General features: G+C 38.0%; 1 protein-coding gene across 3 annotated transcripts; it reads right to left on the bottom strand.

The window, feature by feature from the left end:
• Positions 1 to 1488: 1488 nt before the first annotated feature.
• Positions 1489 to 16515, bottom strand: LOC117298855 (quinone oxidoreductase-like). 3 transcript variants are annotated; one of them, XM_033782209.1, is made up of 9 exons: positions 16480 to 16515; positions 10404 to 10561; positions 8021 to 8176; positions 7256 to 7419; positions 6389 to 6440; positions 5152 to 5304; positions 4697 to 4798; positions 3791 to 3886; positions 1489 to 2219 (listed from the first exon to the last, which is right to left on the bottom strand). In XM_033782209.1, the coding sequence occupies exons 2-9, from the start codon at positions 10509 to 10511 to the stop codon at positions 2055 to 2057; spliced, it is 996 nt and encodes a 331-aa protein (XP_033638100.1). In that variant the 5' UTR covers positions 10512 to 10561; positions 16480 to 16515; the 3' UTR covers positions 1489 to 2054. The 3 variants fall into 3 exon arrangements, with proteins under 3 accessions (XP_033638100.1, XP_033638099.1, XP_033638098.1); XM_033782208.1 differs by lacking the exon at positions 16480 to 16515 and adding an exon at positions 11955 to 12134; XM_033782207.1 differs by lacking the exon at positions 16480 to 16515 and adding an exon at positions 10982 to 11070.
• Between the last annotated feature and the right edge of the window lie 1708 nt (positions 16516 to 18223).

Genomic DNA, 18223 nt, shown 5'->3' with positions numbered 1-18223 from the left:
TTGAATTTGAGGTCTCGAAATCAAGCATTTGAAAGCACACAACTTCGTGTGACAAGGGTGTTTTTTTCCCCCCGTTATTATCTCGCCGACTCAACGGTCATTTGAGTTCAAATTTTTACAGGTTTGTTATTTTGTGCATATGTTGAGATACACCAAGTGAGAAGACTGGTATTTGACAATTACCAATAGTGTCCAGTTTCTTTGATGTACATGTATCTAACCACTCATTTTGCATTTTGAGGGTCTTATTTGTGTTTGGGGGCTGGTGGGCAAGGCTTCTTGGGGTTGGGGGCCTCCCATCCCACGTCTTTACTCTTGTTACGCAAGCGGGGCCATCACTATACTGACCAAAAGACTAATTGAATATTCACATTTGTCACATGAAATCTCAACAATCTATAGTCAAGTAACAAAAGATTTTGACCAACATTTGGATGTAAAAGAAACGATAGCTTTGAGTTTTTTTCATAGTTTTTTTTTTCAAATGAAGGTTTCTTTATTTGTATCATCTTTCTAAGAGCACTATTGTGTATAATAATCTAAGCTTAACTTTTGAATTTGCTGTGAAAAAATTATCACTTTTTATCCATAAAAGAACCCTGAAGTTGTGGTTCTAATTATGATTGACCTAAACCAATTTAAGAAGAATTATAAAGTCAAAATACAAGTTAATATACAATAAATTTGTCAGAGCAAAAATACTATATAAAGTGCAATGTTTTTAAATATACAACATTCAGGCATGAAATAGTGTCATACATTGCTTTTTGTGCTTAATAGAAAAACATTGCTTAACTGCTTCACGGAAATGAGCAGGATACCAGTCACAAATGTTACATGTGGCATGGTATTTTTCGCTGGTAGCCTTATTCTGGTAAGCATGATTTGGTTGTACGTAGCTACTTTTTTGTTGAAGCAGAAAAACACTGATTAACAATTATCTGTTTTCGTTTTGCATTTATGGCTTTCCATTGTTTTCCAATCTTGGTTTGCAAAAACTTGGGTTGTGACGTTGCATTAGAAAGGTCTATAGGGGAGGTTTGGAGCATTCCATTGTTTCAGCGGGGATGCTATGGAACGTTCATTGTTCTCAAAAGATTGTGCATTCTCAAGAGCGGGATCCTTTTCAGATGCTAGAATGGGCGCCTGACATGCCATGTAATTATCCCTGATTTCTTGTTCCGCTAGACCCATATCTTTAAAGCCAATATACACTTTCGGTACAGAAAAAAAAAAAAAAAGTTCACAGATTTACAAAGTTACAGGGTTTACAGAAGGTAATGGTGAAAGACTTCGCTTGAAATATTGTTCCATGAAATGCTTTACTTTTTGAGAAAACATTAAAACAATATAGCGAGAATTACGGATTTATGTTAAACACATGTCATGACGCGGCAAAACGTGCGGAAACAAGAGTGGGTTTTCCCGTTATTTTCTCCCGACCCCGATGACCGATTGAGCCTAAATTTTCACAGGTTTGTTATTTTATATATCAGTTGTGATACACGAAGTGTGGGCCTTTGGACAATACTGTTTACCGAAAGTGTCCAATGGCTTTAAGCAACGGTTTTCAAAAAATGCCCATTGCAAAAACTATGAAAAATGACGAGGTACGTTTGCCTCTATCTAGTGTCTGAAAAATCTCCCTTTCCCCTCACCATGCAATATTATACAAAAGAAAAGAACAATTATTTGCAGCCTCAATATTAAAATTGTTGAATGAAATCCACTCGGTAGCAATAAATATACTAAAAAACTAGAACACAAATTTGTTAATACACAAACAAAGAAACAAGGCAAGACAAAGAAACCGTAGAAACTGGATAAAAAAAGACAAATCAGTGACTCAGAACCAATGTACACAGGAACAGACATCCAGTTGGGGCTCGTGACATTTTCTAAAGATATTACGGCTTGCCTTTGACGCTAACAATAAATAAAAAAATTTTTATGACAGTAGTTTGACACCCGAGAAAGAACACACACAATACCCAATAACTTGAGTTTAAAAATAGTTGCTGTTATATAAGTTGGCGCGGAATCCTGACCTGGGCTTATTCCACAGCAATGATGCTCTTTCCTAGAGCTCCTCGCTGATTTTCCATCTCCCAATGGGCTGTTCCAGCCTCTTCTAGGGGGTACACTTTGTTGATGTGAGGGCGCAACCATCCCTCCTCCGCGCCTGCATAAAGATCTCTAGCAATCAGTTCTCTGTCCTCCTGTGTTAAACAAAAGAGAAGAAGAACATTTAAACCCGATTGTCTACCTTCCAAGTAGTAGTTAAAGGCAGGACAGTTCTTTTCAGAACAGAGAAGTCTGTAGAACTCTCAAAATCTACTCAGCGGTAATGGAATATAAAACAAGACAGTTCTCTAGCATCACTGTAGAAAGAGAACTATATTTATGGGAGTGGATTTTGCTTTGGTTTGATGGAAAGTGGAGCATCCAGAGCAATGCATTTGAGACCCTTCATAAACGCTCCATCACTGTGGAAAGAGAACTATAGAGTTATAGAACTGGACTTAGCTGTGGTCTAGAGAATGAAGTCTTAAAGATGTAGCATTTGAGACCATTTTACAGACTCTTTGCATCACTGTAGAAAGAGAACTAGATTTATGGGAGTGGATTTTGCTTTGGTCTGGAGAATGAAACCTCTAAGGTATTTCTTTAGAGACAATTTCAGACTCTCTACATTACTACAGAAAGAGAACTAGATTTATGGAACTGGATTTCACTTTAATCAATCGAGTATATGAAGCCTTTGAAAACCTTAAAAGGGTTTTGGGTTTGAGACAATGTACGGACTCTGTATCACTACAGAAAGAGAACTAGATTTATGGAACTGGATTTCGCTTTAATCAATCGAGTATATGAAGCCTTTGAAAACCTTAAAAGGGTTTTGGGTTTGAGACAATGTACGGACTCTGTATCACTACAGAAAGAGAACTAGATTTATGGAACTGGATTTCGCTTTAATCAATTGAGTATATGAAACCTTTGAAACCCTTAAAAGGGTTTTGGGTTTGAGACAATGTCTGGACTCTACATCACTACAGAAAGAGAACTAGATTTATGGAACTGGATTTCACTTTAATCAATCGAGTATATGAAGCCTTTGAAAACCTTAAAAGGGTTTTGGGTTTGAGACAATGTACGGACTCTGTATCACTACAGAAAGAGAACTAGATTTATGGAACTGGATTTCGCTTTAATCAATCGAGTATATGAAGCCTTTGAAAACCTTAAAAGGGTTTTGGGTTTGAGACAATGTACGGACTCTGTATCACTACAGAAAGAGAACTAGATTTATGGAACTGGATTTCGCTTTAATCAATTGAGTATATGAAGCCTTTGAAACCCTTAAAAGAGTTTTGGGTTTGAGACAATGTCTGGACTCTACATCACTACAGAAAGAGAACTAGATTTATGGAACTGGATTTCGCTTTAATCAATTGAGTATATGAAGCCTTTGAAAACCTTAAAATGGTTTTGGGTTTGAGACAACGTCTGGACTCTACATCACTACAGAAAGAGAACTAGATTTATGGAACTGGATTTCGCTGTGGTCCAGAGAGTTAAGTCCAACAACAGTGTTGTAACAGACTGTTAAGACTCTCAACATCCCTGTAGGTCGAGAACTAGATTTATGGAGCTGGATTTCCCTTCAGTCTACAGAGTGAAACCTGTGGATTTTGCATTCTACATCACCACAAGAAGGGAAGTTGGAGAGTGAAGATCCCAAGGTTTTACATTTAAAACAGTTGATGGACTCTGTCCGTTTCCCTCCTACCTCAGTTGCCAGTCGGAGACCACTCCCCATCATCAATGCTTCCTTGAACATCAGCCTGGAGGGATCGCATTTTGCCTCACCTTTCTTTCCAACAATCTAAGCAAAGAAAAAGCCAAGTTTATTCAAGACAATTCAGACTCGTGAAGTTTTGCTTGAATGATGTTAATATAGGTTTTCTCGGTCAATTTCGGCAAATGAGCAGCCAACTTAACCACCAAGCTATTCTATTTCGCGCGAAATCGAATGCTACTGAGAAGGGTCATTTGATTTCGTTTTATGATTAGTCAAATGTAATGGTGTGTCATTCGATTTAACAAAATAATCATTCAATTTAACAATTCATCAAAGCAGCATTCAATTTTGCAGACGCTTCTTGAGGCGTGTTTGTCACGAAAAAGAATGACGATACGCTAAATTGAACAGAGTGCTAAAGGAATTTGACTCGACTCAAAACGAAAGTGAATGGCCGAATTCTGAATTTCAAACGCAGTAACAACTGGAGAGGCAAAACAGCTTTAATTCAGACGCATGAAATTGAAAATGGCTGCTCATTTGCCGACTTTGACCGAGAAAACCTATAGTATTATGAAGCACAAGGGAATCTGACTTGGTAACGCTTGACCAGTCAGTTTCCCTTGTAGTTTTTACTTGATATTTGAAATAAAAAATTGCATCCCATTGAAGTGATCCCCTGGCTTCCACTTCCCAGGTTGTATCATGAAATTGAGTGTGATCCCTGGCTACAGGTAACGGTTACGGCTTCTGACTGGCCCAAAAGAACAAATATATTGACATAATTGGGAGACCACCCGCTAGATAGCTCAGTTGGTAGGTCAGTGATTTTTGTGAACAGTTGTTTCATTCACAGATAAAGAATTTTTCTTACAATTAATTTTTTTGACTTACAACAATACGACCACCTTGACCAATGATGTCCATATCCAGTGCTATATTGGTGTCACAGTTCATCTCGATAATGACGTCAATGTTCTTGTCTGCAAAGGCAGTCTGAAAATTATAATTCATAATTATAATAATAACAACAAATTCTTATACAGTGCATTTCACAATAACCGTATCAATGCGCTTTACATTAGTGCCCTGGTCATAGGGCCAATAACACCCCTTTATTCTCAGCTCTTGGGAGTATGCGTGAAAGGCGCTTGTGGCTTTTCATACACAATATCAACATCTACCCTGGCAGGAACTCATTTATAGAACAAATTGCAATAGAACAAATTGGATGGAACGAAAAATGCACGGTGAATGACGTAGCGTACGTTTACTTGCTATCATGTGACGGACAGTCCTCCAATACAAATGGCAAAGATCTGCTTGGGTGTTATATAATAATGTCATACCTTCATCTGGTCCTTGAAGTCTTCCGCTCTGTAGTCAATGGCGAAGTCTGCGCCTTGCTTCATTACCAGGTTTCGTCCCTCTGGTGTACCCGCTGTGCCGACGATAGTAGTTGCTCCAAAAGCACGTGCTATCTGAATGCATGCTAGACCAACCTGCATTCAGTATTTGGATAATAAAGTGAACCCGATTTAAGACGATTGATTTTGATGTATTGGGTTGATCAAATCTGACATCTCATTTAAATGCGTTAAAGAAGTTTGACCATTCAGTACAATGGATATGAGAAACCAGAGGTCGTTTGTTTGTTTGTTTGTTTGCTTTTTTTGTTTGTTTGTTTGTGTAGATTATCTTCCCAACAAAGGAAATTGGAAAAGCTCCCAAAAGGAGATATAAATGCAAACGCCAAGCTGGCAACAGCCAAATTCTCTCAAACAAACATTGGTTTAGTCTATGATTATGAATGGCACAAAATTGTTAACTTCATTCAGTAACTAGACGACAACCCTACTTATTATAGTCATTGTGAAATCAGTGGTAAGTTCAGCTGGATTCGAACACACAACCTTGTGATTGCAAGTCCTGCAGTCTAACCAGTGATCACAGTGCCAAAGTCCAAAGAGTTTTCCTTCAATAATATACAAATAATAATAATAAGGTCCCTCACACCTATTCTTAATATCACCCTACCTTTGATTTGCTAATCTTTATTAATCAACCATTGTTAGTTGCATCATGATGCAACTTGCTCTCTAATCCTACCCTTTCATGTTTCCCTGCATTGTTATCGAACAATGCATTTACCACTTTTATGATCCAGAAATCCATCCTTTCATACAAAACATCCTTTGTCCACGCCACTTTACTGCTATTGGTTCATAGCCATCAATTGTTTCTGAAATAGAAACTTTGATTGGCTGTAAGTTTCCCGCTTTTTCCTGGATCCTTCCCTTAATCCCTTTCCCCTCTCTTTTTCTATAAATGGATATGTATTTGTTTGTACTTGTTTTATGCCTCTGAAGAAGATTTGGATCGAAAGCTAAGGCCATCTACCCTACTCATATTTTAATAATAATAATTTAAAAAAAAAATATTTATAAAGCGCCAAATCATTTTGGGGTGATCGCTCTCATACTCTCACCACAGTAATTCCTTTTAAACCATTGAACTAAAAAAAGATTCCAATATATATTTGACTGTACATCTTTCCAATAATCAGTTAGTCTTGGAGATTTTTACCTGTCCGCTCGCTCCTTGGATAAGAACTGACTCTCCTTTCTCGATTCTTGCCCTGATATAACAAAAATCTTGAATTAAGTTTGAGTTTGAATGAAGGATACAGTGTGCTTTATAATTGAGCACTCCACTCCAGAAAAAATGTCTTCAACAAAAGATGCTTTGATTCATAAAAAAAAAGCTTTGCAGCTTTGAAAATGCCATTGCTTATTTTCTAACTTTTTTAATTACAAATACAATACGCATGTTTATGATTCGCTCTGCCACTAGCTACCAGGCAATCGCAGTGGTGTAACCGGTATGACACTGCTGTAGAATTGCAAAGGTTGTGGGTTCCAATCCCACCCATGTAATAACAACATGCCTGTGAATTCTGTCACAGAACTCAAACAAGTACCGAGTATACAGTGCTAACACACATCAGTCTATCAATGTATGTGGTATGTGTAAAAAAAAATACAAAAATATATAACCCCTCCCTCTTTTTTGGACATTCAACAGGCTCCTCCCACCTCCAACTCCCCCACCCCCACTTATCCCACTTTCCGCATCCCACACATTCCCACACATCCACATCATGCTTCCTTCACCCCCCCTCCCCTCCCCTCCCGCTTCTTCACACCACCGTCCTTCACAACCCCTCCCCTGCACGCCTCCCCAGCATCCCCTCCTTAAGTATTGTTTGAAACTTTGCATGTGTGGAGAAATAGGAAGAAACTATAAATAAATAGTAAACTTGCGGGTACAACCATGTGTACACCTCTTAGGATGAGTGTTGGCTCTCAAAAGAGCCGGTTGGGTATCGACGTTTCAAACATCAGTATACTCTGCTCGTCTTGAGGAGAATCCCCTCCTTACATTCAAACTTACCTCTTGACCAAGGCCCTGTGTGCTGTGAAGTAAGGAATCGGAATAATAGCGCCCTCGTTAAAGCTCAGCTTATCGTGAAGCGGGTACAAGTTATCTTCATTGGTTAGGGTGTATTCTGCGTAGGTTCCTGTGCGTCCACAGAGCACGTAAACTCTATCGCCAGGCTGAAATAAGATAAATGTATATAAGTGAACCAAACTCAACTTCTGGTGAAGCTGTGGGTTCGAATTCCTTGCAGCTGATCTCTTCACCAAAAAGCTAGGTCCCCGGCAGGATAAAAGGACAGATAATTTTCAGTGGATTCCAGGTGTTTGATATAAGTTTAAAAGTCGTGGACAGTATTGGGGTGTGGGTTCAAATTTCGGTTATGGCACTCTTGAGCAATATGTTTTAGGTGCAATTTACTCCTCTTCACATAGGAGAGAAAATTGTCCGTACCTTGCCACCACTTTTTAGTTTGTTATGAAGTAAAATAGTATTTACCTTACTCAAAATGAGATATTCCTTTTTTATTTTATTTTTTTTTATGAAAAAGTAGTAATTACAGGATAAACCTAACTATACATGTACATACATTGTACATTCTGCATGTATGCGATTTATTTTGTTTTCCTGCGCACAATTATTTTGGACGGCGCTCGCACCAACCTCACATCAGTGTGTTTTAAATATCTTCACACCATTGAAGTCTGCACTATATACTTGGAAGGGAGTAGAAGATGTTCTTGTGGAATATTTTATGGTAATTATTCTTTAACGAGTTACCTTGAATTTGGTGACTTCACCACCGACTTGTTCCACGACTCCACTGCCGTCTAAGCCCATAATACTCTGGGGTTTAAACAGGCTCGTCATGAACAGTCCCTGACGTACTCTGCTCTCAACCGAATTGATGCCTGCTGACTTTATCTTCACCAGAATCTGGAGAAGAAAACGGGTTAAAAAAAATAACAGGTTCTTATATCCTCCTCTCACCAGTTTTCACGGTATTATGCCATTTTCTTTGAATTGGGAAAAAATAATGATGCGATATATCAACCGATGCCCTGCCCTGATTATCTTCATTTGTTTATATTAAGTATGGAAACATAAATTAAAACTTGATGGACATTGAAATGTTCACACCACACACCGATCTTCAATGACTTCAACCGGTCCCATTTGTTTTGAGTTTTTTTTCCTGTTTTCAAGGCAAACGAGAAAAAATGGTTTCCCGGTGAAGCCACACGTGGTATAAATATCTGCAGTGACTGCAAGTGTTCTGTGAGAGTCTGTGTATGACTCTATAGCCAGAAGTTGTCTTCATTTTATTCACAATGTTTTTTATGACATTTTAAAAATTACCATAGTAATTTGCAATCCCCCCCCCCCCCCCCCCAACAAAAAAAAGTGTGAATAATTGTTGGTTTTTAAATCTGACTTTTATTTATTTTTAATAAAACTTTTTCCCCTTAACACTTATAATAAAGCGTAAAAATAAAAAGTGAATTGAAATAGTGTTTGATGAAACGTTTTCGGAGGGAAATTTTTTGTATAAAGGCCTCAACATTATGACATATTTTCGTTCGTCGTGAATGTAAATTGTGGGTGTAGCTACCCAGGGAGAGCTGTTCATTGGCTCTGACGTAGTCGACCGGCCGACGTACCTCCAAAACCTATGAACACTAGTGAGACGTCAGTGAGGTGTGAAACTATTGACGTTATTTAGACGTCGTTATTTGGTCATATGTAGATGTTATATTTTGGTCATGGTCAGATGTCATTTTGAAGTCATACGCGGACATTAAAATAACGTCATATTAAGGTCAACCTGCGATGTCATTTTGGCGTCTAATTATTGATATCAGTTAAACGTCATTTAATGGTCAATTTTTTACATCAATTTGGCGTCGGAATTAAGTAGTTAGTTACACGTAATATTGTGTAATTTTTGATGCATTATGCTGACATTAGTACAACGTCATTCAATGGTCAAGCTGTACGTAATGTAAATTTGGCAACAATCAGTATAAGTGACGTTTTGAAAGTGTTGGATCCAGGGTTTTGTTTCTTAAATTAAGCATTTTAAAGTTCTGATAAAAAAAGGGTTAATTCAATAATTTATCTGTTATTTCAACATTTCTTTAAAAAAAAATTTGAATCGCTTAAACTGGCACTTAAATTGTTGGCCGAATACTTTAGAATGCTGGATTTAAAGGCAGTGGACACTATTGGTTGTTACTCAAATAATTATTACCATAAAACCTTTCTTGATTACGAGTAATGGGGAGAGGTTGATATAGTATAGAACATTGTGAGAAACAGCTCCCTCGGAAGTGACGTAGTTTTCGAGAAAGAAGTAATTTTCCACGAATTTGATTTCAAGACCTAAGATTTAGAATGTTGTGTCTCGAAATCAAGCATCTGAAAACACACAACTTCGTGTGACAAAGGTGTTTTTCATCCATAATTATCTCGCAACTTCGACAACCAATTGAGCTCAAATTTTCACAGGTTTGTTAGTTTCATGTTGAGATACACCAACTGGGAAGACTAGTCTTCGACAATTACCAATATTGTCCAGTGTCTTTGACATACAAAATGCTGAATTCAACACTTTCAAAGTGTAGTCACTCACCGAACTGATGCAAGTGTTGGATTCAACTTTTTAGTTTTTAAGAGTTATATCAGGTAGCCATTTATACCCCTAGGTGTGGTGAAGCATCTTGTGTGTCGAGACCGGGACCCGAACCGACGCCCAGATGACTTAACCACCAGAACTTGAATTTGATGCTCTAACAAACCACTCGGCCATGACAATATGACACCCTACAAATTAATATTCCCCTCATTTCACGTGTCTTCGGTATGAGTTGTCAATAAATAAGTCTATGAATTTCATGAATTTTTTTTTGCATATTAAATTTGAGCTCCTGGTAAAACAATGAGGAATTGTGGCCAAGATTGATCTTCTTTGTTTGGGAAATTGTTAGGCACTATATCTAACTTTAAAGTGTGAATTAAACACTAGAGGGCATTCAAAGTGTGACTTGAAACAATATCTACAAACAAGCTCAACTTAAAACTTAGCCGAAATAATGCAAAGTTTCTGAGAAGTTTCGTTAAAAATTTTTTTTTTTTTAAATATAGGGAAAACAATTATTCCTACCTGTTTTGCTCCCAGTGTCGGAACGTCCACATCGGACCGGTGCTTGAGAACCTCCGGACCGCCGTATCCGTCGATAACAACGCCGTTCATTTTGCTCGATGTCTCCATTGCGGTGAAAGTTTCTTTTGAATTTGTGAATGAAGTTCTCTCAAAAAAGTCTGCAAATATCATGCAAAAAAAGAAAGCATATACCGGATATTTAATATAAAAACTATAGGTTTTCTCGATCAAATTCGGCGTATCGATCAATTTAGCGTATCGTCATTCTTTTTCGTGACACCGAGCCTCAAGAAGCGTCTGCGAATTTGAATGCTGGTTTGACGAATTGTTAACTTGAATGATCATTTTGTTAAATCGAATGACGCAACATTACATTTGAGTAATCATAAAACGAAATCGAGTGACCCTTTTCAGTAGCATTCGATTTCGCGCGAAATAGAGAATGCTGGTGGTTAAATTGGCTGCTCTTTTTCCGAAATTGACCGAGAAAACTATTATTTGTAGCACTTTTCGAAACATTCGAAGGATAACCAGATACTATACTGTTGCGTGTGTCTGAATTCAGAATGTAGACCTACCACCACACACGTCGTCGTACGTACTAAATAATAATTACAGCAGCGGCTTCTTTATGGCGCGCATTATCCGTTACCCAGTACCGCTCAAGGCACTTTTATACACATAATGAATGTTTATGAGTGCAATGGTGCGAATATGTTCATGAGTTGAAAGATGGAATGTTCTATTCAACGAGGCGGAGCCGAGTTGAATGGAACATTCCAGCTTTCAACGAATGAACATATTCGCACCATTGCACGAATGAAAAACATTCATTATTTGTTTTATATAACATCCAAGTTGAACTTTGTAATTTTGATTGAAAGATACAACTTTCAAAACAAACAATTTCAACTGTAGAAGCCGAATGCTAGTAATTTTACTATGCCTTCTTGCAGAACACATGCTGCGTTACCAAAGACACGCGCACGCAGTGATGTTTTTCCTCAGCTTTTTCGTTCCATCCGAAAAATACCATTGCACGCTGCCAGCGTGCAATGGTACTTTTCGGATGGAACGAAAAAGCACGGTGAGTGACTCAGCGTGCAATGGTACTTTTATTTGCTATCACGTGACGGACAATCCTCCAATCAAATGGCAAGGATCTGCTTGGGTGTTATATAATACTTAATATAGGTTTTCTCGGTCAAATTCGAGAAAACGAGATGAAAAGCATGTTAAATGTTTGATTTTATTTTAAATATTGTCACAGGTGTGCCTGAATGACAACCTATACCTTTATTTCCATAGTTTTAAACCACGCCTGACAATATCAATACTGTCTGGCAATATCAATACTGTATGGCTCCATAACCTACAGTGAGCGTATGAAATGTTTAGGTTTTCTGTAGGGGATTTATACAAAGAAACTTCTGAAAAGAAGGTTCAAACGTCATGGCCCTACCGCCGCATATATAGCACAACATTTCAGTCAAGCAGTTACAGTGTCTAGGACTTCCACTAAAAAAAAAATTAGTTGTAAGAATTACAAACCTTCGGGAAAACTGCATGATCTCCAGTATAACCAGAAACGAAATGCCACAAAGGACGCAGATTTTTTCCAACATCAGCAGACTAGATTTAACTGTTGGTCTTAGCTTTTTTTCGCAAGAGTAAAATTATTACCCAATGACGGAGAAAGTAGTTTTGCACACCCGCACGCGTGGTCGTAGCCAACATTACCAACAGCCTTGAACTCCTTCGAGTCGCGTTGTCTAATTATGCAAAATCGTCTTAGCCAACATTGTATTCTCGTTGTGGATTTCACAATACAAATTGACCCGACGCGTCGGAGTGTCAGATCCGTGTTCCGAAGAAATCATAATGTGAACAATGACGTCATTGTTCACAAGTCCAAAACATCACTCTCACCTGACTACCGGACAAAAGACGGCTTAAATGGAAGCGAATCATTGGTCCCCATTTTAAAGCCTGCATTATACACTTTCGGAGCAGAAAAAGAAGAATAAAAGTTCACAGATTTACATATCGCATGAATGTGATGGACAAACACAGACCGGGACGCACTCAACACGTTTTATAAAAGGCTAGGTAAAGTATTATACAAATATTTCCTTGTAATAAACGGAGAGGCACGTATTAATTGAATCCAAAGCGAAAAACGTACTATATAAAGTTCTTGATTTAGGGGGGGGGGGGGGCTGTATAAAGTATAAAGATAAAAGAGTTAAATCTTATATAAAATTGAAGCTTGAAAATAAGCTTTACTCTAAACGTAATTTTGTTTTAAATTATTAATTAATTAACCTTGTGATCTTCATTTGCATATTTAATTAGTAAATCTTAGTAGAGCGCCGTATCTCAAGAAGTATACTTCCGGGTCAACCGAAAGTTGGCCCATTTTTTGTTTCAGTTATACTACACAATCAATCTTCATTTTTTGTTTCAGTTATAGACTCCTTTTAAATTTTTTCGTTTGGAAAACCGTGACCCCATGTTGACCTCTATTTTCGGGTCAACCTGAATTAGGACCAGATCTCAAGACCTATACAACCTATTTCAAACTTGTTCCAGTTTCTGCGACCCCGTGTTGACCTCTACTTCCGGGTCAACCGGAAGTGGGACCATATCTCAAGAACTATACAACCGATTTTCAAACTTTATTTTCAGTTGCACACTCCTTTGTGTTAAATATTAACTTTGAAAAATGTGTCCCCTTGTTGACCTCTACTTCAGGGTCAACCGGAAGTTGGACCATACCTCAAGAACTACACAACTAATTTTCAACCCCTTTTTTACTTAGAGACTCTTTGAGCATTAAGGATTAACCTTAACAAAATTTGGCCCCCATATTGACCTAGCTCTACTTCCAGGTCAACCGGAAGTGGGACAATATCCCAAGAACTTCACAACCTATGTTCAAACCTTTTTTCAGTTATAGCCTAACAAACAATACAGTATCGGGCCAATGGTGGCATGTACCGGCGTCGAGTTTCGATACGGTGCCGTTAATTATGATGATGATATTGAGCCAGAATTGGGCCAGTGCTGGCCTTCTTCCGGTCAAGCGCCATGTCCTTGTTAGTAAAGTGCCCACACTGGGCCAATGTCGTTTTATAGAGGCAAACTATTTTAGTTAGGACGGAGGTTTGCCTGTCTTGGCCAATATTGGTTTTGTGCGGCACACCGTTTCGGCAAAATGATGAACCTTTAATGGGCCAATGCTGGTTTTGTAGCGGTGCACCATTTTGGGAAAGTGGTAGAAAACCTGCAGTGGTCCAATACTGGTTTTGTGGCACACCATTTGGGAAAACAGGCAGAAAACCTCTCATTGAGCCAATACTGGTTTTGTAGCTGCACACCATTTTGGTCAAAATGGTGTCATATAGAAAACCTTTTCGGGGGCAATCATGCCAATACTGGCTTTGGCAAAACGGTAAAGAAATATGTTCTAATTACTAAACCGACTTGATATTTAAAAAGGAATTAGCCCATGCAAGTTATTGAAGCTGGGGTGGATTTCACAAAGAGTTAAGACTAGTCTTATCTTGAGTTAGGAAGAGTTATTCGTCCTAACTTAGGACTAGCCATACGTTTCTTATATCTCCAAGGACTATGTCCTAAGTTAGGACTAGGCCTAACTCTCTGTGAAATCGACTCCTGATGGTACCGGCATTTTGAGAAACCGAATACTATTAATAAAACAAAATTCTAAAATGTATACCTCCTTTATTATTTTATTGGTTTTTACATAGCATTTTTAATTTGATTTATTCATTGCTGCTGTTTTTTCATTTTTTATGTTTTGTGTTTATCATGGACAACTACACTTTATTGTAATTAACTTTTTTATTGCAAAGTAATTTCATTTAAATTTAATATATTTGATATACTTTTTGCATTTTTATTTTATTAATAAAAACTTACGAGTTAAAATGCTGGTTGCATTTTCGTCTGATAATGAAAGTTTTACTTTCTGTCATCTGTCTACTGGTTTGTTGGCGGCACAACATTTTGGCAAAATGGTAGAAAACCTCTATTGTGATATATAACAAAACGGTAGAAAACCTCTATTGTGATATATAATAAAATAAAAATGCAAAAAGTATATCAAATATATTAAATTTAAATGAAATTACTTTGCAATAAAAAAGTTCATTACAATATATATCACAATATCACAATAAAGTTTTCCATCAAAACGGTTTTTGTGTAGTCATAATGTTCTCACCTCCGGGTCTGTTTACACGGGGCTACTTGTATGATTTCAGATTTCCCCTTACACACAAAACTATCGGTAGAGACTCTTGTTCAAAAACATTTCCCTTCACTGAATATAAATATTTGTATTTCCCCGGCATACACCATTTCCGGAAGACGACAACCAATTGTGGGACATAGATAACCCTTCCACACCCTCTCCTACCCGGCCATTTGTTATTATTATTATTATATTTTTAGAAAGAGCGGATTAATTTGATGTTTGTTGCGTTCCCCCTTACAAAGTTATAAAATGGTACTCTTCTAAAAATGTTTGGCAAGTCAGTCAACCCGCTGGTGAGTGTAATTTATTCCTCCATGGTGGTGTGAACTAGAAAATAACAACAACTAATATCCACAATCTACACAATCATAGGTTTTGAAGTAGGCCTGCACCGACCGGACGCAAAATTCGGATATCCCAAAATCCCATCACCGGTTGCAAAAGTTGACCGATTGCAAAAAGCCACCACCGATCCCTAAAGTTGACCGATTGCAAAAAGCCATCACCGATCCCTAAAGTTGACTGATTGCAAAAAGCCATCACCGATCCCTAAAGTTGACTGATTGCAAAAAGCCACCACCGATCACTAAAGTTGACCGCATGCAAAAAGCCATCACCGATCCCTGAAGTTGACCGATTACAAAAAGCCATCACCGATCCCTAAAGTTGACCAACTGCAAAAAGCCACCACCGATCCCTAACGTTGACCGATTGCAAAAAGCCACCACTCCAATTATTAGTCAACTGCTGCGTAACCGCGGCGATATATCTTCACAAAAGCTATTTTGGCTTATTTTCGGGCCTTGCCTCCGCGCGCTTTCCCACTCGTCAGTGCTTTGGATCGGGCCGGTTGGTCATTGAAAAGCGTTTGAAAACGTTTGTTATGAAACGCGTTTGGTTTTCAAGACGTTTTGAAATATAATGAGCCAGACAAATATGCATCGAAATTGCATGGTTTTCCTTAACTAACGTGGCACGCCATTTAGTGGAGTCGAGTTTTTGACTCCATAAATCACCTACCGTGTTAGTTCTCAAAGTAAAGAAAAAGCATGCAATTTCGATATTACTTTTAAAATATCTTCCTAGAACATAAGCCTATAGATTTCATAACAATCGGTTTCAAACACCTTTTCATGAACTCGACCGATTGAGACAATGTGTCCCTTTATTAGACAGTGGACACTATTGGTAATTGTCAAAGACTAGTCTGCACAGTTTGTGTATCTCAACATATGCATAAAATAACAAACCTGTGAAAATTTTAGCTCAATCGGTCGTCGAAGTTGCGAGATAATAATAACAGAAAAAAACACCCTTGTCACACGAAGTTGTGTGCTTTCTGATGCTTGATTTTGAGACCTCAAGTTCTAAACTTGAGGTCTCGAAATCAAATTCGTGGAAAATTACTTCTTTCTCGAAAACCACGTCACTTCAGAGGGAGCTGTTTCTCACAATGTTTTAAACTATCAACCTCTCCCTATTGCTCGTAATCAAGAAAGGTTTTATGATAATAATTATTTTGAGTAATTACCAATAGTGTCCACTGCCTTTAAACAGTAAAACTTCTCAGATTCAAAAATTTTACTGCCATGAAAACCGATATCTCAAAATGCTTAAAAAATACCATCGAAAGCTGATGTAGGCTCTAACCAAGGGATATTAACATTAATTTTAAGAATGATCATCCAAAGTAGAGGACCTCTGTATGCCTACCTTCCCTCCCTTAAATAATGATTTGTTTTAACATCAAAAAGATAATAACTGCTCTTTAGCAGGCTTACGGTTTCCACTTACCAAATTGTTAACGCTGTTTGCCACGGCTCAACTCATCTGCTGTGTGATTGATTTTTCTTCAAAGCAAATTCTTTTTATATATTTTACCATCCTTACTCTATGATTTTACCAAATGTTAGACTCTGACCCCGAAAACCACAAAGTCCGCGATTCCCAAAACCGATGAGTCTCAGGGTCAGACTTGGATTTAATATTAATGATAACAGTAAGTGTTTTCGCACATTTTTTATTTAATGTGTCGTTTTAAAGACCACAACTTTTTTATTCGAAGAACCGGTTGTTGCAGACCACGTTAATTTGAGTCAACCGGAGTTTTTTTCCCAGCGGGACTGTTTACCCTACACGAGGGTTTTCCCATCAATAGCCCGGAGAAACCACTTGAAACTTGATCTGTTTAACTTTAGTAAACGTCGGCATTTTTTTTTTAAAGTCCAGGCAAAACGCCACCGGCATCCGTAAAAGAGTTTTAAACCCGGCTCTTTCTTCCTGCATGGGTGTTACTAACGAGTTCAATGAAATATGAAGGATTTATCAATCAAAATTAAAAAGGTTACTTTAAAATGGTCTCGTGATAGGCTTTAAACTCCACATAATAATGAAGTTAAAGGAATTTGTCGTGTAATAGCCTTTTTTTTTACCAGATAGGTCTATAACCATGATCGTGAGGAGGTATAAATAACACATTATTCCTCTATGGCCTTACCATCGTTCATCGTTTATTTTGCTGGATTTTGAAGTTGATAACACTAAATTATTGCTGGATCTTGAAGTTGGATCCAGCAAAATAAACGCCGAAAGATGGTTAGGCTCAATAGAGGCATTGTTGTTGTTGTTGTTGTTGTTGTTTTAGTGTTTACTGTGTTTGGCTTTTTTTTAAAGACCATTTTTCCTTTCTTTGGAAACAATCATAATTGATCACATTTCCGCATGCTTGCCAGTTCAGTGTTGTAGTCGTGACAGTCTGAGACAAAGGGGTAGACTGCCAGGGGAGGGAAGGGGGGTAAGTGGCTGGATGGAGACCAGCAAATGTCTCCTCTCCAGTGTGGGGCATCCAAAACATACATGAAGCAAAACGTAGCTCGAATTTGGTTTCCTAAAAAACGGGACCATTTAAACATTTTTAAATGTTTATTATAGGCCTAGAATAAATAGCGTCGTTCTTCAGCTGCTTTTGAATAGACTAAAATACTGCTTGACAATTTGTTATGCGAAGCAAAAATATAGTGGGGCACCAGTAAACAACTTGTGATTTTTTTGCCCGTAACCTGTTTCTGCCTACAATACCTTTCGTGCTTAAAAAGTTGTTGTGCTTGGGTTTACGAAATTACGCACAGGTTATAGCCCACCTTTTTGGTGGGAGTATTGTGTCATTCTTTCCCCATGGCGACTGTGATCAGTATACAATTGCTGCACGCTGTGACGGGGTCAATGGCGTTTGGTACACCCGGGGGGGGGGGGGGGATGGCACCCGAGGGTGTACAAAACCCACGGACCCCTATCAAATCGTGCAACAATATGAGTATATTGGTAGATACGTGCACTATATAAGACTTCGATATTATATTATTATCATACCTTGGTAAATAATTGATTATTCCTCTTCTCGAAGTTCTGTTGTCAACTTCAAACCTTTATTTTCAACGAGTTTTTGTTGCACGCCACATGGTTGGTTCTCGACCACTCAAAACTTCACAGAGTTGTTACCGAGGCATCTAGAGTATTTGTTGCGATGACCAAAAAACGC

The sequence above is a fragment of the Asterias rubens genome, chromosome 13 (genome assembly GCF_902459465.1).
Source record: "Asterias rubens chromosome 13, eAstRub1.3, whole genome shotgun sequence".
NCBI classification, from domain to species: Eukaryota; Metazoa; Echinodermata; class Asteroidea; order Forcipulatida; family Asteriidae; genus Asterias; species Asterias rubens.
This window is presented reverse-complemented; position numbering and strand designations above follow the sequence as displayed.

Bases quoted from the DNA above. Each gene is read 5' to 3' on its own strand.
- LOC117298855 (XM_033782209.1), bottom strand. From the start codon at position 10,511: ATGGAGACATCGAGCAAAATGAACGGCGTTGTTATCGACGGATACGGC. The intron at 7,420-8,020 runs GTAACTCGTTAA...ATCTTATTTCAG, and splicing joins GTGAAGTCACCAAATTCAAG to CCTGGCGATAGAGTTTACGT. The intron at 4,799-5,151 runs GTATGACATTAT...TATAATTTTCAG, and splicing joins ACTTCAAGGACCAGATGAAG to ACTGCCTTTGCAGACAAGAA.